We start from the raw sequence: 25,676 nt of genomic DNA on the forward strand, positions 1-25,676 counted from the left end.
TGAGATCTTAGCCCTGCACTGGGCTCTGCACTGACAGGTGGAGACTGCTTGGGATTCGCTCTCTCCCCCTCTCTCTGCCCTTCCCCTACTTGTGTGCTTACACAGACGTCCTCTCCCTTCCTCCCTCCCTCCCCCCACCCCAAATAAATAAATAAATAAATAAATAAATATATATATATATATATATATTTTTTTATTAAAGGAAGAGCAGTGAACTTGGAAGTAAAAAGCAAGGTTTGGAATCTCCTAATTTGTCCTTTAAAAGCTGTGTCACCTTAGATAAGTCACTAAACTTCTCTCAGCAGTTTCCTTACCTATAAAACAGTTCTTAGCAGCAAGAACTAGGTTATAAAAATGTTTCTTGCTGAGCCTATCAGAAAAAAAGGGTAGCCTATACCAGGGCAGAAAATGTATAAGCAGAATTATACAGATATGTAATAATAATAAATATTAATAAAATAAGACATAATTTTCCATCAACTATCTCATGTAATCATAACTGTATCATTACTATGGAAGTAGGATTCAATATAGTGGTTATGTGCACAAAGTCTAGGTTCAAATACTGACTCCACCACTTAATAGTCAGGTGGCCCTAAGAAGTTTAGGCCTCACTATGTAAAGCAGGGCTAGCATTATCCCCACTTTATAATAAGCAGTTTAATGGAATAAACTGAAAATAGGCATGACCCTCTTAAGGCTAGCAGCTCAAAGATAACACGTAAACAATGGAACATACACCACAAACCAAATGTTTTCATTCCTACTCTAGTATTTCCATGAAATCTGTTTTCATTTCCTAGCTAGCTAATACCAACCTCCGAAAACAAATTACCTTGGATCCTAAGTCAAATTCTAAACTCTGTTCCTCTCAAAAAAAATCTTGATAAGCAGTTATATAAGAAAAAGATATATTTTACACATGGAAGATGAGAAAAGCCACAAGATTAGCAATGGAAAAAAAAAATGGTGTGAGAGAGGAACCCAGAAGAATGGGCTGCCATCAAGTACAATTTTTAAAAACCCTAAACCCACACCCTACACAAATCCCTGAAGCCAGCCTCCCACAGGAAAATCTGGTGGCTATTCTCAATTTGTCCAAAATACATCATAATACTGGATAAGAGCCTCTCTGGGAGAAGAAAAAGCTTGGAATACTTGAAATTTTACAAAATGTAAGTTATACTCCAAAGATTCTCTTTGTAGACCTCTCTAATCTCCACCCCTCACCCCTGTCCCACAAATAGATACCAGAATACAGGTGAGCCTGGGTGGCTCAGTTGGCTGAACATCTGAGTCTTGATTTCAGCTCAGGTCATGATCCCAGGGTCATGGGATCAAGCCCTGCATCGGGCTCCACACTATTGTGGAACCTGCTTAAGATTCACTCCCTCTCTCTCTCTCTCTACTCTCTCTCTTTCTGCCTCTCTCCCCTGTTCCTGCTCTCTTTCTCTAAAAATGAAAAAAAAAATTTTTTTTAAAGATACAAGAATACAAATCCTAAGAGATCCTGCTCTCCCCATCTCTTCTCTCAAGTTTTAAAGACTGGCAAAGATGAGACGTTACCATCTGGTTTAAATATCATCAAATGATGAGTTGGTACAACCACACAGAAAATTGAGAGGATCTTGCCTTAAAGAACTTGTAATTATGTGGTTTTGATAGGGATTTGTTCTTCGTTTCTGGAGTTATGAGATTAGAGAAAGATGGAGTATGTACGCCACATAGAAATATGTGCTCAATAAAAGCTCCAACCAAGTGCTCAAAACACACTAAGTTTTAGACTTTAGTTCTCTGAACATTACAATCTGGTCAAGTCAGTGAGATGGCAAGAATTAACACAGGAATGCACAAAAATCTGCCTAGGGCTAAGTAAGGAGCATAGTTCAGAAAAGAAATCTTAGACTAGGTGCATGCTCCCAACTAAAATACTCAACATTCAAAAGCTTAACACTTGTTAGGTATGCAATCAGAGAGTCTTTTTAATACATACAGAAAGCAGTACTGAGGGGCACCTGGGTGGCACAGTCAGTTAAGCATCCAACTCTTGACTTTGGCTTAGATCATCATGATCTCGTAGTTCCTGGGATCGAGCCCTACATCAGGCTCTGTGCTGATGGCATGGAGCCTGTATGGGATTCTCTGTCACTCTCTCTCTCTCTCAAAATAAATAAAAAAACAATCTATTTTTAAAATTTCTTTTATGTTTGTTTATTTTTGAGAGACAGAGCGCAAGTAGGGGAGAGGCAGAGAGAGAGGGAGACACAGAATCCAAAGCAGACTCTAGGTTCTGAGCTGTAAGCACAGAGCCTGATGCAGGGCTAGAACCCACAAACCGTGAGATTATGACCTGGGCCGAAGTCAGGCACTTAACCGACTGAGCCACCCATGCACCCCAAATAAAGTCTATTTACAAAACAATACTGAGTAAACTGCTTGATTCAGGATAAAAACAAAAAAACCACACTAGCAGAAACACAGTATATATGGGTCTACCTAAGAGGTTATGTTATGAGGTCCAATAACAAGACCTATTTGGACAAAAAAAACAGGGAACCCAGGTTTGTATGGGAGTTTTCATTCACTTTATTTTTTTTTTAAGTTTGCCTAATTTTTAGTAAAGAATAAAATATAATCTGGCTCTGTCCTGAGGATCAAAATAAACATTTTCCCTGCCACCTCTTTTACTTCTCTCACCACTTTATAAGTAAAATAATTGTGGAATATTAAAGACTCAATGTACTAACTCAATTTCCTATCTAGCTAGCATTGGCATTATTTAAATTGTTAGGTAAGATATAACGCCCTCCATTTGCAGGGCTTCAACAGCATCACAGCCATCTCATACTAAGAGAAATTAAAATAATTTTAAACATCTCTTAACACAAAGCTCACCAAATACAAACTCCTGCCTATATATACACAGTACACAACACACACATAACACGTGAACCTGCAAATTTTCTGAAATAACATAACAGCTCTACTTGAAAAAGATTTTGATACCACTAATTTTTTTATTTTTATTTTTTTTAGAGAGAAGGGGAAGAGCAAGCATGCACAAGCCGGGGGAGAGGGACAGAGGCAGAGAGAGAATCCCAAGCAAGCTCTACCCTCAACGCGGAACCTGATGCGACGCAGGGATCCATGACCTGAGCTGAAATCAAGAGTCAAAGGCTCAACCAACTGAGCCACCCAGGTGCCCCCTCACTAATTTTTTAAAATCTCACCAATTTTTGAAATATCTAGGAAAATAAATAAATTAATAAGTAAAGACAAGCTTCTACCTAGTCCAGGAGAAGAATTACATTCTATATACTGTAGTTTTGAAGCTAGTTTTTCACTTTTCAAGTTTCACTCTTTAAAAATCCCTTCACTGTAGGGGAAAAGGAGGGATATGTATTTGGCACTAACCCTTGTCTCACTAAACCTGTCCCCATACTCTTCTTAGCAGTGAGCAAATAAAGCTTTGGGATTTAAGCTCCTCGCAATCCATCAATTAATTAATCTGGACAGCAGCCCTAGGTCAGTGTCAGATCCCCTTACAGCAGATGAGAAGGCATACGTTGGGAGAAAAATGACATTGGTCCAAGGTCATGATGGAATTAGAGTCAAGACTCTACTCATTTATTTTTTAAAATCTAGAAACACCATATCCCTTCCTTTACATAATAAAAGTATAGACTTTTAAAAAGTAATAATCCACATACACGCCCCTTGATAAAGCTTATTTTCACCCATGCAAAATATTCCTTAAATTTCACATCTATTGTAAAATAACACATTACCAAGTGAAATGGAATCGACAAGTACTAAAAAGCCATTCATTATGTGATCTTCTGCCTGGTGTTGTTTAACTAGTTTCCCATCTGAGAAATTAAGTTACTATTTCGGTGGGAAAAGCAATTAGATTTTAAGGGGTTATTGACAGAAAATATTTTTCAATGACCTGATTTTTAAATTGTTCCTTTTAAACTTTTGATACCACAGAAATGTTAATCAGCAATTCTGCTACAACAGACACTGCGCCATCAAGGTTGAAAGTCAAACACTACCATTCTAAACAGAAAAGTGAACCTAACAACCTAACCAACAACTCATTAGACCCTTTTGATTCTCCTTTCCTTAAAACTTCTTTTCCAGAAAGGGACTTAACTCTACTTTTTTGGTTACTCCTGACTCCCAGCTCTATTGAGATAGTCTAGCAGATAGATAAAGAAAATGGGCAAATAGAGAACGGAAAGATGCTTGTGGAGAATGCCCTCCAACCACCACCTACTCCAACTACTGCCATCAAACTTCTGGATGCCAAGAGTTGGCCTGAAGACGGTCAAGTTTCTGCACAGGTTCCAACAAATGTGTAATAAAGGAATGAAGCCGCTGTTTAAAACTGAGAAATACAGGATCACCTGGCTGGCTCAGTCAGAAGAGCACACAACTCTTGATCTCAGGGTCATGAGTTCAAGCCCCATGCTGGGTGTAGAGATTAAATAAATAAAAAACTTAAATTTTTTAAAAACTGAGAAATACGATCCCTATCCTAATTGGGCAAGGTGACCACCTTCACTACAGGCTAGAAACCTCATTCCTAACTGCCCAAATCTCACTCGTTCCCTGAATAAAACAAAAGCTAAGCCAAGTTGTTCTTTACAACTAAAGGTCACTAGCTTACTCTCAACCCCACTGCTGCTACTCTGTTTTCTGCTCTCCTATATCCAGGAAAATAGCTAAAGGGATTATATTCTCTATGTTTTTGTGAATGCTTGAATATTTTAATAGAAGAATTTTCATTTGAACTCTTGAAGTGATGGCTCTGGTACAGCAAAGTAATCTTTATATCCAGAAAGAAAGTTTACGTGAAAAAAAAAAAAAAAAAAAGATAAACAGATGAGATGACTCTAGGCCACGTCTAAAGGTGTAAGGTAATGATGCTTTAAGAGCAATGGTCTACAAGGAAAGATTTGAATGTTAAAAAAAAAAAAAAAAAAAAAAAAAGGACTCCTAAGAATGCATTTAGTCAAATTCCACATTTTTGTTCCAAACATCACACAATTATGGAACAGAAAGGTCTCACTGCCCTGGAGGCAGCTTTTCCTCATTAGTCTGGTTCATAAACTTGGGAGTTGTAAAAAGCACCTTCATTATACAAATCATCTAATAGTTAATGACAGAAAAAGCATTTTTGGAAGAACTTGTGGAGATGTACAAAGGTAACATCTCATCTAATTTTTGTCTTTAATTCCATGCTAAGACACAGCTGTTAACAAAAAAAATCCTTGTACGCAGCATACAATTCTTACATCTCAAACAAGTTTCTCACAAATCAGACTTTAAAACCCAGTTACAAGTTTCTCAAACTTTAAGTAATATAAAGCAAAATGGGAGAAGCCCAGCGACATGGCTCTCCCAAAGTACCACTCTACCCACCCACTTACCCCAAAGGGACTCAACACTGCCTCTAGTGATTCCTCTTCAAGTGACCCAAACTCAACAAAAATTTCAGAAACAAAAGTATAGACAGCCCCTCAATTCCCAGTATTTATTCCACTTAACTTTTTTTGAGGTTGGCAATGATCTTCTGCACTTAAAAAAGGTATATTAGCATAATCTCCAGAGAGTATCTTAGCAAGGAAGAAAAAACATCACACCACCAGATCAACACAAATCAAACGGAAAGGTCTGTACAAGGAAGAAAGCAAAGATCTTCTGGGTTCCTGGTTTTTAAAAACCTATATATGGCCTTTGGAAAGAGGTACACAAGTAGGCTTCCTGGAACCTTAAAATCTAGGACCCTAATTAGCACTTTCATGGGGGGGGTGGGAGTGGGGGCACGAGTTTTCCCTTTATCCTCTTCTACAGCCAACTTTTAATGGGGTCCAATTAAGACAACAAGAGGTTACAAAAGTCTAGAAAAAGATCCCATTTACAGCACATAAACCAGAGTCAAATTTTTTATCAAATAGTTTACCATATTTTTTTTCCTTTCTTTTTTTTTTTTTAACGTTTATTTATTTTTGAGACAGAGAGAGACAGAGCATGAACAGGGGAGGGTCAGAGAGAGAGGGAGACACAGAATCGGAAACAGGCTCCAGGCTCTGAGCTGTCAGCACAGAGCCCGACGCAGGGCTTGAACTCACAGACCGTGAGATCATGACCTGAGCCGAAGTCGGACGCTTAACCTACCAAGCCACCCAGGCGCCCCTTTTTTTTTTTTCCTTTCTAAAAGAAAATTCTCTCCCTGGAAGATTTCTGTCTGCCTATTAAAGTATCCTAAGCATCTTGAACTGTTTTTGTGCCCCAAAGTAAACAAATAAATGAGTTCTGCTCCTCTATCAACCAGAAATACTTTTAAGTTTAAGCCAACATACCATAAAGAAAATTCAAGCACCTGAGAGAGACAAAGAATGAAACTGAGAGCTAACAAATTTTCCCTAATTTTTCTTATTATTGTATCTCAGTAACAGAAGAATTCAAACCCTAGCTTTAACACATTTAGTTAACACTTTTCAAAGGCAATTCTCTATTTATTTTGCTCTTTAAAGAGGTTTAGGCTGCATGTTTAAAAACAAGTCCTGTAATCACTGGTAGGGAAATTTTTCCCATGGGGGTGTGAATCTTAAACTGCCTCATGTATTTGTAATATCGCTCACATTCTATTCTAAAAGCCTATTAATTTTGTTGATTAGGTCAACAAAATTACAGCTAGGTGAATAGGTCTGTGGCTCCTAGTGTGACCAATTTACAATTTACCACTGGTAAGATCAAATTTAACTAAACGCCCATTCAAAAACTATAACAAATGAAGTTTGTTTTTGCTTTGTTTAAAGCACTTTCGAACTACATCTGTAGGACTTAATCCAACCTCCTACTAAGTGAGGAAAAAAGTTTTTCTTCTGAGCAGTATAGTCCTACGTTTGTCCTAAAAGGCAGATACAAGTGGGTACAGGGTTTCTTTTGGGGGTGATGAAAATGTCCTAACATTGATTGTGGTGATGGTTTTACAACTCTGTAACTACTTAAAACTACAACTAAAAACATTTTAAATTGATGAATTGTATGGTATATGAATTATATCTAAATAAAGCTGTTATTTTTCAGTAGTCATTAGAAGTTCTTCCTTCATTCAAGGATGTTTCCATTGATAAGCCTTTTCTCCAAATGTTAAGCGGGTCTAAGGTGGCCAAAGAATCACAACCAGAGAAAAATACTGTGACACCAAAGGAAATGGGAAAACAGAGAGGGTTAGGCCAAAGTCAATCAAACCTAAAATTAAGGAGATTGATAGGCTGGAATGAGAGTAAATGAGCTCCATATCATTAACACCTCTAACCATACAAAGAAATGTGTATTTAAGTTCCACCCTGTTCCTAATGGTAGAACCAGCAGGCCTACTCAAAGACGCTGACTATATTAAAACATTTGAGAGTATTACACTTTAGCTATAAAATGAAGGGATCAAACCAACGACCCACAGGAAGTTAAAGTTGAAAAAAATGTGTCTACTGTGCCATCTGGGGTTTGATTTAAATCCCTGATTTTTGGACACTGCCACAGAAGAAATTTGTGGAATCTGTCTATCTGTGGCCAAATGTTAGACATTTGAGGGCAACAAAGAAAGTTATTAAAGCCATCAAATATATTCCGATCAAACTTGGGAGACTCAAAAAAGTATTTACTGAGCAGCCAACTATTTTTTGCCTAATAGTTACACTCCTAAAATTAATCATTTCCAAACACCACATAGCTGCACGGAAGATCTGTCCTTAAAAAGACATCTAAGTACATCAAGAGGAAATGAAAATGCGCATTTTAAAGGTAGCAAAACCAGAGGTCAGATTAATTGTAAACTTAAAAAAAAAATTTTTAAGCCCAGGAAACAAGCCTGGTTATCCTACATGCTCGATGTAATTTGAAAAACATTTATTTCCCTCTTTAAACTTTTAACTCCGGATTTAGCAGTCTTCTTGATTTATTATCCTTTATCACATTTACCTTACTATATTTTCACAAATTTCTGTGAACCCCAAGTTTTCAAAGGAAAGCAGTTTAGGACCCTTACAGAAAGCAGCTATAAACTGAAACTATGTACATACCATTAATTAAAGATACAAAGATAAGAACAAAAGGAAATGGAAGTGCTTTACAATTCTTCCCCTAACCTCCCAACGGACAAATACCAACAGACCCAATCTCCATTTTAACACAGCCACTTGTATTCCAAAAAATTAGCAAACAAAAATCATCTAGAACACAGGCATTATACAGCCATGGCCTTGGACAGTATTTCGTACCTCTTATTTTTTTTGTCGTTGCTTTATTTCAACTATATGAAACCACTTGTTCACAGCTTCCTAAAACAAAACAGTTTCTGAAACAAAGACTGTTTACATCTCTTAAGAAACCTTTGTTCCAACAAGACCCTTCTTCAAGAGCTACAACTTCTGGAAAGATTTCCCTTTTTGTGGTTATATCAACAACAAACTCTTTCCATTTGGCACAGGAGTTTTGTTAAACAAAGGACGAAGAAAGCCCCCCTCACACAAAGGAGGTCCTCCAAAACAGAGCACTGGTTGTGTTTGTAGGTTATTTGTGCCTCTTTAACACCCTTCCTCAGGCAGTAGAATGTACTACTCTCAATACAAAATGGTGGCCATCATGTCTGTCTGACATTCAGAATGGGAAAAGGCAACATGAGCACACATTTTGTAAAGCTTACTATTCCTATCCTAGCCAAGATGAGGAAATGGGTAGCCAAACCTAACCAGAGCCAACACTATCTTTCTGGGAAAGCGCCCTAGGAAAGGCACAGAGTAAGAAAGTAAGATAAAGGGTTTACCCCAGCCCTTGTACACCACAATACCAACATGGAGGACAACTCTCACTCCCAGGAACCAGACTTCACACATTTTGGTTACCAAGAACTTAATCAAGTTGCCTCATTTCTGAATAAAATCCCACTAATGCAAATGTACAATATCCACACTCACCCTTCCTAGCACATGACATAAAACTAAACTGCTAAATGTCTGAAACATGACCTATTCTTCAAGAATTAAAACCTTGGCTCTAATCAGCTCCGGCTGTAACTTCTGCAGGCCCCTTTGCACTCTAGAAGAAATGCACGTCCCTTAAGCAACAAGAATCAACCTTGTCCACTTGAGAGAAATGGCTCTATTTTCAAACATTTCCCCCATACTAGCTGACCAGTTATTTTCTGCCGCATAGATTTCATCTTCATTTTCAAACTTGTCCAAGAAAAACCAAAGTATGGTGTCCGCGTTTTAATTTTGGGGGGAGGGGGAAGGGCGACGGGAGAAACGACGTATTAAGAGATCTCCCTCAAAACTGATTTCCAAACCCTAATGACTACATATAGAACCCCTGCAACTCCAAATGTCATTACAAAGAGCGAGCTTAAGAAAGAAAGGGATGGGAGGGGGGAATCTTCCTCCAATGGGGGTGGAAGTGGGGGTGGAGTGGGGGGCGGGGAAGAGTGGGGAGAAGATTCTTAAACTGTAGGAAAGGCAGTTAAACATCCTTCCCAACGGTCCCGGCCCGTCCAACCGTACTTTAGGCCAACTCGGACTCCGACCATCCGCAAGGTGGGCAAAAAAACAGGGGTGTCGACGCGCACCCAGTTCCAGCCGGGGGTGGGGGGCGGGCGTGGGGGCCAGCGGAGGGCCGGCCGGGCTCTCCTCAGCGAACGTTGGAGCCAACGTTGGAGCCGTTAGGGATGACTTCAGCAGCACCCCACCCCTCACACACACAGCCCCCAGGCCCGAGGCGCTTTAGGCACGGCTCGCAGGGCTGAAGCGGGGCTGCATTTCAGCCTCCGGGGGGGGGGGGGGGGCGGGGGCGCGGGAAGTGCGCGTTAAGGCTTCGCAGGTCTCCCGGTCTGACATGTCCCCCTACCGCACGGCCTCGCCCCCCACCCCACCAAGGCAGCCGAGACCTCCCCGGGGAGCCGAGCGGCCGGGCCAGAAGTCGGGTGTGTGCGCGGCCGGGCGGGCCCCGGACCCTCCGCCGCCGGTCCTGCTCCCCACCACCCCCAAGTGCCCCCCACACACTTACGCCCCCCACAACACCTCGGCTCCGGGGCCGGCCCCGCGGCTCCTCCCCGCCCCCCGGCAGCGCTGGACGCCCCCTCCTCGAGCCCGGCCCGGGGAACAGCAGGAAGCCCGGAGCCCGGGGGGCAAGGGGGTGCCCCGGCCCGCAGGGTGGGGCGCCCAGGTGAGGGCCGCTCCGGGCCGACGCCGCCACCACACAAAGGACCAGGGGCTCCCGCCGCCATATTGAAAACTTTCCTCCGCGCACGACAACTCGCAAGTCCCCCACCCCCACCCAGCACACACCCCCGCACCCCGGGGGAGGAGGCGAGCCCCGGCCCGCCGAGCAGCGCCGGGCCCGGCGCCCGCCCTCCTCGCCCGCGCCGCCGCCAGCCTCCGGCAGGAAGCACCCCCTCGCCCACCCCGGCCGCCACTCCATCCGGAACCGAACCCGAACCCCCGGCCGGGCCGCACACCCGTCCGCTCGGGCCGCGCGTCGCCCGGGGGCCCTCGGGGTGGCACCGCCGAAGCGCCCGCTCTCCCACGCTCCTCATCTCCCACCCTGAAGAAGCCCCGTCCTCCTCCCCCGGCCTCAACTCCGACCCCGGGGCAGCCCCAAACTTGACGCGGCCTCCGGGGCGACCCCCGCTCCCCGCCCCCCGCGCCTCGGGCCTCCCCGGCCCGCGCGTCCTACCTCCCTCCCCCAGCCGCGAGCAGGATCCGGGGTGCCGGCGTGACTCACCGGCGGCGGCCGCACCTTACAGATCCCAGTCTGCTCGGCTATGGGCCGGATCTTGTGGATGAAAGCGAAGGGGTCCGCGAACTCTTCCCAGCTGGGCTCGAAGACCGGGCACTCGGGGGGAGGCAGGAACTCGCCCAGCGGGCCCGGGCCCCCGAGGGGCAGCGCCGGGCGCGGGCCCGGGGGCAGCGCGGTGGCCGGCTCCATCACCGCGGGTCGGGCACGGGCGAGGGCAGGGTGGGCTCCGGAACCGCGGCGGCGGGCTGCGCTGGGTCCGAGACGGGTGCAGACGCGACTCCGGCAACGGCAAGTCCTACTTGTACTAGCAACGGCAGCACCTTGGGCTTTTTCAGCCTTCCTCCGACGACGTCTTGCCGCTAACCCACGCCGTGCGCCTCCGCCGCCACGGCGAGGAAAAAGAGTCCCACCCCCACCCCCACCTACCCCCACCCCGCGCCGAGCTCCCGGCCCCGCCCCCGAATCGGGCGGGGCCCGGGCCTTCGGCCTCGGGATGAAGTTGATCCTTACGGTCCAGTTGAGCTAACATTTATTGACCATTTACTACGTGCCAGAGTTCCTTCCCTCAAGAAGTTAATACTCTGGTGGAGAAGATCGGACACATAAATGGATTATATCAGTCATGTCAGTACACTGTGGTAGGTGCCATGACAGAAGTATATACACTTAGTAAAACCTGGGGAGGGGCCGAAGGTATTTGGCATAATGGGGAAGGATTTTCTAGTAGGGGGACCGGCTTGAAAGTAAGAACAAAATGGAGGTGAGAAAACACTAGTTATAATGTTAATAATAAGCTAACACTCTTGAGCACTTGCATATCCTGGGCACTGTTCTAAGTGCTTTGCATAATTAATCATTTAATCTACACAACAACCCTTTAAGGCAGGTACTCTTACTTCCATTTTACAAATAAGGACAGTGAGGCACAGGTTGTTTAAGCAATTTGCCCAAATTCACACAGCTAACAAGTGATAGAGACTCTATCTTTTGGAATGAGAGGTGGTACAGAGAAAAGAGTGGTCCGGGAGCAAAATAATGGCAAGGTTGAGTGTGAGAGAAGCCAAACACTTTAAAAACAATCCAGTTGAGAAACTATGGTGCCTAAATTAAGGCAGCAGTGCTATTCATTCGGAAGAATGCATGCAAATGTAGGAGATAAAATTAGGACATAGTGATAAATTGGGGAAGGACACTAAGGTATCCAGGCTGATTCAGGTGTCTAGGTACATGCCTGAATGGTTGCTGGTGCACGGGCATTGCCAATGCATTTCCCTAGATTATATAAATGAGGAGGTATGAGGAGGGAGATCATGTGTTCACTTCTGGATATGTTGAGTTTGACGTGTCTTCGGTACAGTTGGAAATATCCAACAGGCTGAATAGTATAAATCCGAAGGGGAGAGATCAGAAATAGAGATGTAAATCTAGAGTTATTAGCATATGACTGATAGCTATTAATTATCTAATGCTAATCTAATACTGTGTGAAAGCATTGTTGTAAATGCTTTGCGTGTATTTGTGTATTAGCTCATTGAATCTACACAACCATCCCGTTGGGTAGGTACTATTACCCCTATTTTGCAGAGCAAGCAATGGAGGCACAGAGAGGTTAAGTAATGTTAAAAGATAAGAACATTTTTGAGGCATGGGTGGGGTGTGTGTATGTAGGGTGAGTGCCTAGTGTCCTGCCCAGGAAAGGGGAGAGAGGAAATTTAACAAGTAGGACCTCAACACTAAAAAGATCTCTTTCATCCAGAAAGCAGCCAAACCCATGGAAGTATTATTTGGACCAACAGCGTCCTAGCTCTGTTTTCAGATTCACCTAGATGAAAGAAGTCTCTCTTATCCTTAAGGGTTCTTCAAGTTAAAAAGTGGGGAGGAGAGAAGCCTCCTCTTCAACAAACTCTTCCCAGAGATACTTGGCCCCATGTTTTGGGGCCCCATGTTTAAACTGTTTGTTTAAAAAGGGCCTTGCAGAAGGTACTCCTTTTCTTGGCTCTCTAGGGCTTCAGACCTACATAAACCTTTTTTGCTCCCCACTGCAACGGAGACTTAAGCCAAGGGACAGCTGGCATCCTACTAGAGAAAAAGTCATCAATGTAAGATAGAGATGAGATAAAATTATAATAAAATGTCAATGGTAGAACCTAAGTGGTGGGTGTAGAGGAATTTGCTGCAAAATTTTTTTAACTTTGCTGAATATTTTAAATTCTTCCATAATAAAATGTTGGGGAGAAGAATCGTTGCTGCTCTTTGCCATGGGTGTATTTGCTTTTGAGGGTTTTGCTGCAGTTGATTTCCTGTCATGTGCTCTTTCCTGGGAGAACGTCAAGACTATTTTCACACTTAACATTGGCATCCTTCAAGCCGGAGAAGTATAACTTTGAGAAAAATTCTAGACTTGTATCAGTAATGACTATTAACTGAGGTGCACAGGAAGAATGAGCCTGGGATAATCTTTCCCAATCCTCAGCCGTGTACTAGAACTCCCTCACGCTCCCAACTCCCAAGCTCTCTCCATTTCCGGTATTGACCCTAAGTGATGAGATTTTGTTGCTCCCAGATCTGGCAGCAGCTGTTTGGCTCCCCGAGGACCCGATGTGACGTTGAGGGAGGGGGCGGTTGCCAGGGTAGTCAGGGGAACCTAGGGACCCAGAGGGCTCTCCGGGAAGGCGACAACTCCCCCCGCCCCGCAGAAGACGCTTCCCTTGCCCTTTATGATGTGTGTTTACATGGGCGGAGGGATCCCTCCCCAGCTGACAGCCACACCGCGGCCGGCTCTTCTTTTTTTAAAGAGCCTAGCCACAGGCAGTGATTGGCCAAGGCCAGGGCCGCATCAGCCTCCGGGGGCGGGGCCGGGGCCGCATTGTCTCGTCTGGGGCTGGCCGGACGCCCCAGAGGCCGGACCTGGGCAACCCCGGCTCGGAGGTCCCGGGGCTGGATCTCCCGGAGGCCTTGGGAGCGAGGCCTGGGCGGGGTCCGGTTTGGCTTGCTCGGGGAGAGCGGGGTTGGAGCCCAGGCAGCCGGAGCGGAACCAAGCCCCGCTCCGAGTGCCACGTCTCCAGGAACCCCCTCCTTACTTTTGGACAACACTCCGCCCCACCCGGGCCGCCGTCCCCCAAACTACCCCTATTTGTGCTGCCCCAGATCCTTTGGACACATCCTCAGGGGGCTCCGTCCTCATCCGCCCCCTCCGTCCGCAGGCCTCACTCCGCGAGCCCGCCCCGCCCCCGGCCTGCGCCCCAGATCTGCAGCCTTCGCCCCTAGATCCGCCCGCCTGGTGATGAGGCGCTCCCCGCGTTCCTTCCGGTCTCGGCGACCGGACGACCACGCTCCAGGGTTGCGAACTAGGGGAGCCACTTTCTCCCTTCCCCTCCCACCTCCAGCCGCCAGTCCCCCGCGCTCTCCCGGGGGACGGGGCTCCGGGACGGAGGGCCGGCCCGGCTCCCCAGCAGCCTGGGAGGGGGCGGTGGCCCGCGCAGCACGTAGCGCACGTGTAGGGGCAGCTCTCCACCCCCTCCGCAGCCCGCGGCCTCCGACCACTCTCCCGGGCTCCGGGTGTCTGCGGTACGCCTGCCTTCCGCCCCGAACCCCCAGTGTCTGCGCCCTCCAAACACTGCACCCCTTCTCACACCACCCTTCCCTTCCCAGCCCTGCTGATCCTCTCCTCTCTTTCTCCCTTCCCCCCAATTTCCCCAATGCACGGGCCTTTCCTCAGACTTCACAGTTTGTCTCAGCTCCTCCGATTCAATGCCATCTTCTCTCTCCCCCACCACTTTTGGTGTCCTGGAATGTTTGGTGTCAGATGTCCCCTGTGGAAACCCACAGTCCATGAGATCTCGAGATGAGCTGCAGCCTGTTTGGCCTCCCTGTTTTATTTATTTCGTGTACTCCCACAGCGTCTCGTTACTACTCTCTGTTACTGCAATCATAACTCAGGATTTGTCTTTTTAACACTGCCCTCTTCCCTCACACCCGCCTCTCCTCCGGATTGGAGCCGCTGGAGGGAAGGAGTAATGGTCTCTAGCCCTAGCACCAGGCACGTGGTAGAAACTTCACAAATATTTGTTCAAGGGGAAGGGAAGTGGCCTTGAGTGTCTGTAGCTCCTACTGGCTGAGGATGGAGCTTTGGACAGGACAGGAGAAGCATCTGGTTGCTCAGGTGAAGCAGGAAGAGATCTCACAATAGATCAGTATGTGGGGGTGGGGGAGCCCACATAGTGGGATAAACCCATCTTCCCCCATTCCCTGCCATGCTCGTTTCCCAGGAACCAGCAAACCCTCCTCCTCTGCTAGACTTGTCTCTTGTGTGGGACTTCTGTGTTCCCTATTCTGCCCTACCCCCAGCTGTGGGGACTGTCTTTTCAGATCAGCTCATCCCACGACAAGGGTCTCATCTCTGGGCTTCTGTCCCTGGGAAGTTGGGTCTGGATCCTGGGGAGACACCTGATAACTAAATCCCCATCTTCTCCTCCTTCCCATGTTTTCTTCCTCCCCAGTTCTGGGATCCCTTCTCTGCTGACTCAGACCAAGGGGATCCAGGGTTCAGCGCTTTGGTTGACCCGGGTGTGAAAGGTGTGAGGCCCAGGAGCTAGGCCCTTGCCTGGGCCCCATCCCCAGGGAGCCTCCAACAGACACTGGCAAGTGGGGCAGTTCCCACGGTGTGTGGCCAGCCCTGCCCATGGGGTGGGGAGGGGCAGAGTTACCCACACAGGGCTTCAGGGTGTTTCCTCCCCTTCTGGTTGGACCACTTTAGAGGCCCTAGACTCTTTCTCAGAGCAAACTTGTGCAGAGAAGCTGAGAGGCAGAGGGAAATTCACGTTCCCTGTTCATCCTGGGGCGCCACCACCCCAACTAAGGTCTCTGGACTGGGGCACCCCTCGCAGCATGCCCTATGGCCTTGGATAGTTGGAATGTTTGGAATTCTCTGTGTCCAAGATGAAAGTCTTCCAACACAAAGAAAATGGCTTCTACACTAATTATGTCAGAACTTCTGGAAGCCCTACCGAATCTCCTACGCTCATTTGAAATTCAGTGTTGACCAAATCCGGTTGAGTGGCCAACACAGGGTCAGACACGCTAAATGCTAAATGGTAATTCTTTCTTCTCTCCCCTGGAAGGAAGGGGTGATATATGAACAACCTGAAATACTGTTCTAACATGAATAAGACAGGGTCAGTGGCTGGGGGCCCGTAGTCTCTTAGACGTATCAACACTATGAGGTAGGGGGGTTTCAGTGTCATCGCCTTTCAGATGGAGAAATTGAGACTCGGAAAGGTTAATTAGCCAAAGCCACACAGATAATAACAGCGTTAGGACTAGAATGATGATCCTAAAGCCTTTGATCATCCCCAAACATCAAGGTGATTTCTCTAAAGCTGAGAATCTCACACCCGCTGCCCCTTAACCTGCCAACATGTATCCATTTCTCCCCTAAGCCTCAGTGGCTTCACACTTCTTGACTGTGAGCTCCAGTACTTTTGTTTATATACCAAGAGTTTCACAAAAGTTTCACAAAACGTTACTGGCCCTTACACAGTGATACACAAACATGCTGATCGAGACCCATGAAGCTGGTTTTATAACCCATGAACGGATTGCGGCCTCAGTTTGAAAAATGCTGCTCTGTAGCTAGTTTTTTGTGCTGAGTGGGCAGCTTTCAAGATGATCTAGACCAAGCAGTGAGTTTTCTCTACTGGTACCCGTATAATCTTACATTTTGGCCACTGCCCCTCCCCCTTCATGTCTTCTGTAAGTCCTCCAGAATATGGACTACATCATATACAAAATCAGTCATCAGCTCTTTTCTCTTCCGTCTGTTTTTCATTGCAATCGATTCATTTTCCTCCTACCCCTGACCACAGCACTTGAACCCCAGGGATCACTTTGTGCCTCATATTTTTAGCACCTTATCCCAGACAGGTGCCTGGTATAAAACCAGGATCTAGCATGGTCTTTCAGTCTCCCAAGACCTGACTTGGAGCAGTGGCCAAAGGCTCAAATGCCTACAGGGGGCAAGGTAAATGAGGAAAGTCAGCCAGGTAGAGTAGGAAACTGAGAATGCACGTCTGGCTACCAGGGCCATCACTAATCAGGCCAGGGTGGCAGCAAGTTGCAATTTTTCAAGAGAGGCCAAAAGTCTAGGTTTTTATGCAAGCTCCCTTAATTTTTAATTTTTTTAACGTTTATTCGTTTTTTTAATTTTATTTTTTTAAATTTACATCCACATCAGTTAGCATATAATGTTTATTCACTTTTTTGAGAGACAGAGACAGAGCACAAACAGGAGAGGGACAGAGAGAGAGACACACACAGAATCTGAAGCTCCAGGCTCCAGGCTCTGAGCTGTCAGCACAGAGCCCGACGGAGGGCTCGAACTGCGAACCGTGAGATCACGACCTGAGCCAAAGTTGGATGCTTAACCGACTGAGCCACCCAGGCGCCCCAAGTTCCCCTAGTTTCTACATATTCAATCTTCAAACAAATTTTTTTTAAAAAAAGTGTGTGAGCCAATCAAATAAGCTTGTGATCAGACCATGTTCTGTGTGGAGTCACCTGCTCTGGAGAGGCTAGGGGGATGATGCACTTCAGACCTTCAGAAAGAACAATGGTTGCCAAGGGAGCACTAGCTGAGGCACCCAGAGAGAAATGGTGGAATGGAGGTGGGCTCCTGCTCCATCCCTACCCTGTGGGTCAGGTTCAGCCTCCTAGGCTTAAAGGAGAACTCTGACTTCCAGCAAAGTCTGGAGCCCACACCCAGGACATACGATAGCAACAAGCACAGTGTCATAGATGGCCGACCCATAACTGCAATGTTGATGAGGGACCTGGGGGGTGTCCTTGCTTTTTAATATTTCCTCCCTCCCTCAACTTTTTGCCTCCTCTAAAGCCCTCAGAGAAGCGGAAATCAAATGACAAGCTATGGAAAGGTTCTCAAAGTGCTGTGCATCAGTGTAAGAATCTACAAGTAAAATTGGGGTGAAGGCTTAGGAATTAAAGTTAGGCGGACCTCCCAGATATGAGGGAAAAGAGGACAGTGCCGTCATGGTTGAAAATGATACTTGTTCCTTATAATAAAAAAGCTAACATTTATTGAATGTTTGCCATGTGCTACGCATTTTTGTGTGAATGATCTCTTAAAATCTTCTTAAGAACCCTTGAGAATGGGCATCATTTTAATCTTCATTTTCTAGATGAAGGACTGGGATTCAGAGAGGCTGAGTCACTTAGCCAAGGTCACATAGCCAAGAAGTTTAGCAGAACCAGGTTCTGCCCAGGCTGTCTGAGTCCAGAATCTGTGCTCTTAACCATCACCCACATATTGCCCTCCCCTGGTACACCGCACAGTCCTGGCACTGAGGTGTCCCTGACACCTAGCACAGTGTTTGTTGAAGAAATACATGGTCACTCACCGTTGTCACATAATGCCTGACAATTAGTGAGTTTATAAATACTCGTCGAGCATGTTCTCTGGGCCAATTACTATGCAAAGTGCTGTAGACATAGCATTGAATCAAACGAAGTCCCCGCCTTTCAAGGACTTATATTCTAGTCTAGTGGATAGAGACAGACAATAAACACATACAGGTAAGATGGCTTCTGGTAGAAATCAATGCTAAGGAAAACAGGATATGTGATGGAGTGATGGGAGGCTGGGTGGGAGGCGTGGTGAGTGGCTATTTTAGGCACAGTGACTGCAGGCAGGAAGAGCATCTGGGCTCACATTTGAACGTTGGGAAGAAGATGGATCTTGAGACCTTACAGAAGATAGTTCCAAGAAGAGGAGTACCATATATGGAGACCTGAGTCCGCAAAGAGCTTGAAATGTCCAAGGGATGACGCTCCTCCCCCCAAGAAAGCCAATGGGTCAGGGGAGATGAAGTCAAAGAGGCAGGCAAAGGGCTAGATCAGACAGGATCTTGTAGGCCATGGTCAGGAGTTTGGGTTTCATCTTACTTTCAGCCACAAGTCATTGGAGAATTGTAGGCCAGGGAGGGATAGCATTTGCTTTGCAATTTTAAAAGGTCTCTCTGACTGCCATGTGGAGAATAGATGACAGGAGAATGAGGGCGGAGGTGAGGAACCAATTAGAAGGTGTTTGCAATAGTCCAGGCAGGAGACGACTGTGGCCCAGACTCATGTGGTAGTGGTAGAGGTGGTGCGAAAAGGTCATGCTGTGGATACATTTTGGAGGAAAGGGTAACAGGACTGATTAGATGGAACGTAGAGTGTTCAAGGGAGAGAGGCACCGAGGATGGCTTCTAGATTTTTCCCCTGAGTAAATGGGCAAATGGTGGTGCTATTTAGGGAGATGGGGAAAGCTTGTGGAGGAAAAGATCGGGGATATAGGGGGGCGCCTGGGTGGTTCAGGCTGTTAAGTGTCTGACTTCAGCTCAGGTCATGGTCTTACAGTCTGTGGGTTCGAGCCCCGTGTCAGGCTCTGTGCTGACAGCTCAGAGCCTGGAGCCTGCTTGGGATTCTGGGTCTTCCTCTCTCTCTGCCTCTCCCCAACTTGTGCTCTCTCTCAATAATAAATAAGTAAACTTTAAAAACTTATTTAGGGGCGCCTGGGTGGCTCAGTCGGTTGAGCGCCGACTTCGGCTCAGGTCACGATCTCACGGTCCGTGAGTTCGAGCCCCGCATCGGGCCCCTGTGCTGACAGCTCAGAGCCCGGAGCCTGTTTCAGATTCTGTGTCTCCCTCTCTCTGACCCTCCCCCATTCATGCTCTGTCTCTCTCTGTCTCAAAAATAAATAAACTAAAAAAAAAAAAAGTTAAAAAAAATTAAAAAAAAATTTATTTAAAAGAAAGATTGGGGATATATGAAGATCTATGTTTCTGTTTTGACTCTGTTAAAGCTGAAATACCTTTTATTCATCTAAATGGAGATGTTCAATAGTCAAGTAACCTGGAGCTCAGGACAGGAGTCAGGGCTGCAGACAAGATCTGCCCTGGGTCATCAGCATGTGTGTATATCTCTGTATATGCCCACAAGCTTATATACTTAAAAGCCTAGGGGCGCCTGGGTGGCTCAGTCGGTTAAGTGTCCGACTTCGGCTCAGGTCATGATCTCACGGTCCGTGAGTTCGAGCCCCGCGTCGGGCTCTGTGCTGACAGCTCAGAGCCTGGAGCCTGTTTCAGATTCTGTGTCTCCCTCTCTCTCTGCCCCTCCCCTGTTCACGCTCTGTCTCTCTCTGTCTCAAAAATAAATAAACGTTAAAAAAAATTTTAAAAAAAGCCTACAGATATGGAATAATGTATACACACACACACACACACACTCACACGCACACATATATTGTATATATGAAGATAGTTATACACACACATGCATGTATAATATATAGTACTTAAAACCATGGGACTGGGTAAGATCACCCAAGGAGAGCATATAGGAAGAGAGCCAAGGACTGAGTCCTAGGATCCTCCTCCATTTACAGGTTGGGAAGAGGATGAGCCAGGAAAGAAACAGAATGGTCAGTGCGGGCAAGAATGATGTTAGGGAAGAAAGCATTTCAAGGAGGAAGTAGTCAACCATGTCAAAAGTTACAGAGAGGTTGAGTAAGATGAGAGAAAACGTGAAATGAAGTGGGGCTAAATAATAAAGGCAATGCTCTCAAGGAGTTGTGCTGCATTGGGGTTCCAGAGGAGTGGGCAGAATTTGGACAGAACATGAATTTAGAGAGGAATTCTGCTTTTTTTTTTTTTTTTCTCCCCATTGGGAGATAGTAGAGCTCCTGGTCAAGATGATGGGAATGGTCCAGCAGAGAGGGAGTAGAGGGTAACGCAGAAGAGAAAGAGGGTCATTGCAGGGGTGCAGCACCCTGAGCCGGTGAGGGGGAGTGGGAGTCAGGGCACAACCCCCTGAGGAGGAGAGTGTGGAGTTGAGGTTCAGGGAAGTGGAGGGCATGGTGGAGGGGAGGTTTGATAGTTCCCCGTATCTCTTTTCTCTGTTAAAAGATGCTGATGGTGGGGCGCCTGGGTGGCTCAGTCGGTTGGGCGTCCGCCTACGGCTCAGGTCATGATCTCACGGTTTGTGAGTTCGAGCCCCTCGTCGGGCTCTGTGCTGACAGCTCGGAGCCTGCTTCCGATTCTGTGTCTCCCTCTCTCTCTCTGCCCCTCCCCCACTCAAGCTCTGTCTCTGTCTCTCTCAAAAATAAATAAGCATTAGAACAATTGTTTTTAATTAAAAAAAAAAAGATGCTGATGGTGGTCTTTGGAATGAATAATAATAGCTGGCAATAATTAAGCACACGCCGCTCCCCTGTAAGGCCGGCACACGCATCCCTGCGATGGTAGGGGAGTAGGTGGCGAGGACACAAGGATAACATCACAGAGGGAGCTTAGCTCCAAGCCGGAATGCTGGAGAGGCCTCAGGTTGCTCTGCCTGGCCTCGCCTTCTCTGTCATTACACCTGAGTGACTGGCGCTCCGCACCCCAGCTCCTCTTTTTCTCTCTCTCCTGCCTCTCCCAGAAGTCCGTGGGACTCACGGGGCTAAACGAGGGCAGTACTCTGGCTGTGACTGGTAAATGACACAGGAGGTGCAGAGGAGAACTGAGCTATGGCTGTGGCAGTGAACTCCTTCAGCTGTCATTGTAGAGCCTTTTTAATCAAGGTATGTGTCCTTGTATTTTTGTCCTAGAGAAAAGAAGCCCATCTCCTTGACATCAAGTGCTTTGTAACTGAATCACCTAAGTGACTCAAAGTCCTGACTTAAGGAAACCAGGTAAGAAAAGTTTACTCTGTGAAGCCTTCCTACCATGTATAAGTTTTATGTTTATAATTCTTATCAAGAAGCTAAATGGCTATGGGAGAGAAGTGTATTAACCTCTATCAAAATGCTGCACTGGCAGGATCCAGAAAACAGGGAGATTGGAGAATATTATAGCCTCAGGAGCACAGAAATTATCAATTGCAATTTCTTTTCTTTTGTGTACTGACTGTATAAGGGGACAGAATCAAGAGCAGGTGACAAGGCATATTAAAACCTTTCCTTTGATCATTTAGAAACAACCAGGGAAATACATTCTCACCGGAGAAAAGGCACTAACAGAGGAAGAGAGCAGTAGACAAGTGCTTTTGAGGCTGAATAAGCCTGAAGTCAAAGCTCAACATTCATGAAAGGATTTTTTTCATTCTAAGTTAACAGATTCACGTTCTGATCAAGGTATGTGAATGAGATTAAAGGTTGGAATAAATTAAGGATATCCTTTATTAAAGAGTAATAAAGGCACCACATTGCTTAGTATTTAGCAATACTTTAAGTTCAGCTATTTTATTTATTTTGAGAGAGCGAGCGAGCAGGGGAGGGGCAGAGAGAGAAGGAAAGAGAGAAACCCAAGCAGGCTCCACACTGTCAGTGCAGAGCCCAGTGCAGGGCTCGATCATGATCTGAGCCGAAATCAAGAGTTGGACGCTTAACCGACTGAGGCACCCGGACACCCCAAGTTCAGCTATTTTAATAAACTGGCTTTTGTTTAAAAAAGCAAGGGTAGGTGGTGGCCATCTGTTTCCTAAGATAAAGGAGCCTCATCACTGAAGCCCCAGTTGACCTTTATCATTTTGAAAAGGGAAAGCTTTGGGAAAGTTGAATCTCCAAGCAAACCTATACAGAGAAAGCAACACAAGCCACAGGACAGGTGACCTTCCTTCTTTAAGTCAGGGAATAAGGCTATATTCCATCAGGTCCCCAACTCAGATAAGAAGGCAGGCTTTGGAAATAAGTTAACAATGATGAAGAGGAAGGATATAATATGGGGGATTGTGAGGGGGAAAGCTTCCAGGAGACAAAGGAGAAGTTCTAGGCATGGATGGATGGATGGATGGATGGATGGATGGGGAGAGTCCCCAGCTGCTTTACATGTTGACTTTTTGCTATAGGAACCGTATCCCATGCGACACCATGCGGTGTTCCATCAGGCGCGGCATCATAACCTCAGTGGGCATTGGATTCCTGTGTCTCCTCGTCACTTTGAAAGCCCCCAGGGAAACTGAAGATGTTCAAAACGTGATGGCTTTCAAAGGCCAAGTAGCAACCCTTGTTCTCAGTGTGGGAATTGAGGATGTAGGGAGGGGATGGTGCGGACAGGTAGATTCTCAAAGCACCTGCTCCCTTGCACCTGCGAGCAGGAAGCTCCAAAGGGAGTTGGGATATGAACCTGGACCCATCGGTCCGTAAAGAAGCTGCTCCCCCAACCCCAATATTTGTTAAGGTAAGGAAGAGAGCAAATAGTGCTCGAGCCCTCATTGCTTTGGCCAGTGGTCAAGCATCCTGAGAATGTGCTGGGCTCACTCTAGGGAGAGTTTCTCTTTCCTGGAAAAGCTTATGAGAATCCTCTAGGGGGCTAAACACTCTTCTTTTTATGAAAGGAGGTACATGTATTGCTTTTTGTCAATGATCTAGGAGGACAGTTATGGCAAAAGAAAAGATGTGAGACTGCTGGAAGGCTGGCAGAATCATACCTTCCAGTATATTAAGACAATTCAGCAGAGAAGAAAGAGTGTGTTCCAAGGAGGGGACTGGGGTACCCTGAGGGAAGTAGGGACATCAAGAGAAGGTAGCTAGGCAGGAAAGAAGAAGGGAGAGGAAAAAAGGCAGGACTGCTCCCAGGAATATTGGAATCTGGCAGACAGTTCAGGAACAAGGAAGAAGGAGGGAAAAGATCATTGTTACAGGAAGGCAGAGTCACCGGATTAGAGAACATTTGGATTAGAAGGGGCCTTAGAGCCATAGTCCAAATCCCTCAGTTTTGTGAATCAGGATCTAAGCTCAGGAGTGAAGGGACTTGCTCGAGGTCACACAGTCAGTGGTGGAACTGAGACAAGAACGTAGGGCCCTTGACTTATGGGGAAGCTCTTTTCCTTTCACCTAAAGCTGAGCTTTGGGAAGATGAACTGTAAAACAAAAAGAATTATAGTAACTATAATGTTAGCTAATACTCCTGAGCACTTAAACCACGTGCTACAAAATTCTGGCTCAAAGACGACTCAAAGGGACCCACAGGGACTCAGCATCACCTAGTTTAGTGCTTCTCAGACTTTAATGTGCATTGAAGGTACTTGGTGATACTGTTAAAAGGCAGTTTATCTAGGAACCCAGATTCTGCTTTTCCAATAAGCTTCCAGATAAGATTGATGTTGTTGGACTGAGGACCATATTCTGAGCAGCAGTGATCTAAACACCCCCTCTACCAAAAGAGAGCACAGATGGGAACTAGAAGAGGGAAGAAAGGAACAGAGAAGGTCCCAGAGAGCATCCCAACCCCTTAACCCTTTGACTACCTTCACTACCAAACCCAACGTACTCTGACAATTGTCCCTATTTTGCCTCTCCTTAGCGTGGCTGACAGTGGGGATCTCAGTGCCACGACCAGATCAAAGCGGCCTCTTGTACACCCTGGTCTCTCTGTTCCGTGCTTCCTCTGAGATCGAGCAGAAACGTCTCACAGTACTGGTTAATCTGGCACATTCTGACCTCACCGGGCTCAGAGAAACCATTGCCCATATTTCAACCCTCTTCAGCCCACAGATCTTGTCAGGGAAGCTGCTACTGATTCATGCTCTATCTGATGCCTACCGCACCATGGATGACATGAGGAAGGAGGCCCACGGTGGGGAATTCTACTCCAAGCAGAATAGAGATCATGCCTTCCTCATGAGCTTTGCCGCAAAGCTCTCTGAATACTTCCTGTTACTGGAGGACAATGTCCTTTGTGCCCCCAACTTTATCACCCACATTCATTGGAAGGTGGACACAATGAGGTCCGACCCATGGGTGCTACTGGAGTTCTCTAATATGGGCTTCCTCGGCAAACTCTTCCACAGCAGGGACCTCCCACTCCTGGCTCATTTCCTCCTCCTCTTCTACAAGGAAAAGCCCCTTGACAGACTGATCCCCCACTTCCGTACCCTCCTAGCTCAGAAAAACCCAATCCTCTGCAGACCGTTCCTTTTCTACCACAGGTTCTCCTACTATACCTCCAATGACAGTCAGAAGGCCACGCCAGTCCGGAAAAAGAACCCCTATGGTCCTGACAACCCACCTGCAGCCATTTTCACAGATATGAAGGTTTTTGATGTTCATTTCCCCTGGAAGGCCTACACTCTGGATGAGTCATTCTTCTGGACCCAAAATGTTAGTGCAGGGAACCACCTGACAGTCATTTTGAAGCATCCAGCGAACTTGAGCAGAGTGCAAGTGTTGACAGGCACCATCGTGGATGGAAAGCATGCCCTAGAGAAGGGACAAGTGGAGCTGGGCTATGACCCCGAGGGAATGCCTCAATTCTGTACCAGCTTTGCTTTGCTGGGCCATCTCTTGGAAGGGCAGGTGAATCAGGAGATATTCAAAAGTACGGGGTACGATGTGAGCTGTGTAAGGCTGGTGGTGAAAGCTAATCAGGTTGGCGGTCTCATAATCAGGCATATTTACCTCTGGGAGGAAACTCCCAAAGATATGGAAGCAGCTCAGAGTTGGAGATAAATCACTAAGGATGTGAAAAATTAAAGTTGTGAAGCTGTTCCATTCCAGCCTGAGTGACATGGGGAGATAGATGTCAGGGAATGAGGGGCAGGGACAGAAGACTCTATGATGTTCCTATGGTGCCACCATGATGTTAAGAGACCTGTTCCTTTTTCTCCCCAAACAAGTAATTCATATATATATATGAATTTATATATATATATATATATATATATATATATGTAAAACTTTTTATGTTTATTTATTTATTATTTTAAGTAGGCTCCACACCCAACATGGGGCTTGAACTCATGAGCCTGAGATCAAGAGTTGCATACTCTATGGACTGAGCTGGCTGGATGCCCTGTAAGGTGATTCTTATAGGTTATCTTTTTCTGGGAGCAAATATAGC

At 46.2% G+C, this 25,676-nt stretch overlaps 2 protein-coding genes across 4 annotated transcripts in view; one reads left to right on the forward strand and one right to left on the reverse strand.

The window, feature by feature from the left end:
* The window catches only part of KDM5B (lysine demethylase 5B), an 80,687-nt gene extending 69,503 nt beyond the window's left edge, over nt 1-11,184 (reverse strand). Inside the window, exon 1 of one of the 2 annotated variants that reach the window (XM_049634373.1) lies at nt 10,789-11,184. In XM_049634373.1, coding sequence (XP_049490330.1) covers nt 10,789-10,992 — 204 coding nt within the window. In that variant the 5' untranslated portion in view covers nt 10,993-11,184. The remainder of the gene's footprint in view (nt 1-10,788) is intronic. The other variant, XM_049634372.1, reaches the window with a different exon arrangement.
* Nucleotides 11,185-11,267: 83 nt separating this feature from the next.
* On the forward strand, nt 11,268-25,433 carry LOC125925413 (alpha-1,3-mannosyl-glycoprotein 4-beta-N-acetylglucosaminyltransferase-like protein MGAT4E). Of its 2 annotated transcripts, XM_049634376.1 has the most exons (6): nt 11,268-11,441; nt 21,446-21,529; nt 21,811-21,970; nt 22,684-22,831; nt 23,207-23,303; nt 24,141-25,433. In XM_049634376.1, the coding sequence occupies exons 4-6, from the start codon at nt 22,706-22,708 to the stop codon at nt 25,283-25,285; spliced, it is 1,368 nt and encodes a 455-aa protein (XP_049490333.1). In that variant the 5' UTR covers nt 11,268-11,441; nt 21,446-21,529; nt 21,811-21,970; nt 22,684-22,705; the 3' UTR covers nt 25,286-25,433. The 2 variants fall into 2 exon arrangements, with proteins under 2 accessions (XP_049490333.1, XP_049490334.1); XM_049634377.1 differs by lacking the exons at nt 11,268-11,441; nt 21,446-21,529; nt 21,811-21,970 and having other exon boundaries at nt 22,674-22,831.
* The last annotated feature ends 243 nt before the right edge of the window (nt 25,434-25,676 follow it).

Source organism: Panthera uncia, chromosome F1 (genome assembly GCF_023721935.1).
Source record: "Panthera uncia isolate 11264 chromosome F1, Puncia_PCG_1.0, whole genome shotgun sequence".
In the NCBI taxonomy this organism is placed as follows: domain Eukaryota; kingdom Metazoa; phylum Chordata; class Mammalia; order Carnivora; family Felidae; genus Panthera; species Panthera uncia.

Coding starts and splice junctions, on each gene's coding strand:
- LOC125925413 (XM_049634376.1), top strand. CDS start 22,706: ATGCGGTGTTCCATCAGGCGCGGCATCATAACCTCAGTGGGCATTGGA. Junction 22,832..23,206: donor TGATGGCTTTCAAAGGCCAA/GTAGCAACCCTT, acceptor TCAATGATCTAG/GAGGACAGTTATGGCAAAAG. Junction 23,304..24,140: donor AATTCAGCAGAGAAGAAAGA/GTGTGTTCCAAG, acceptor GCCTCTCCTTAG/CGTGGCTGACAGTGGGGATC.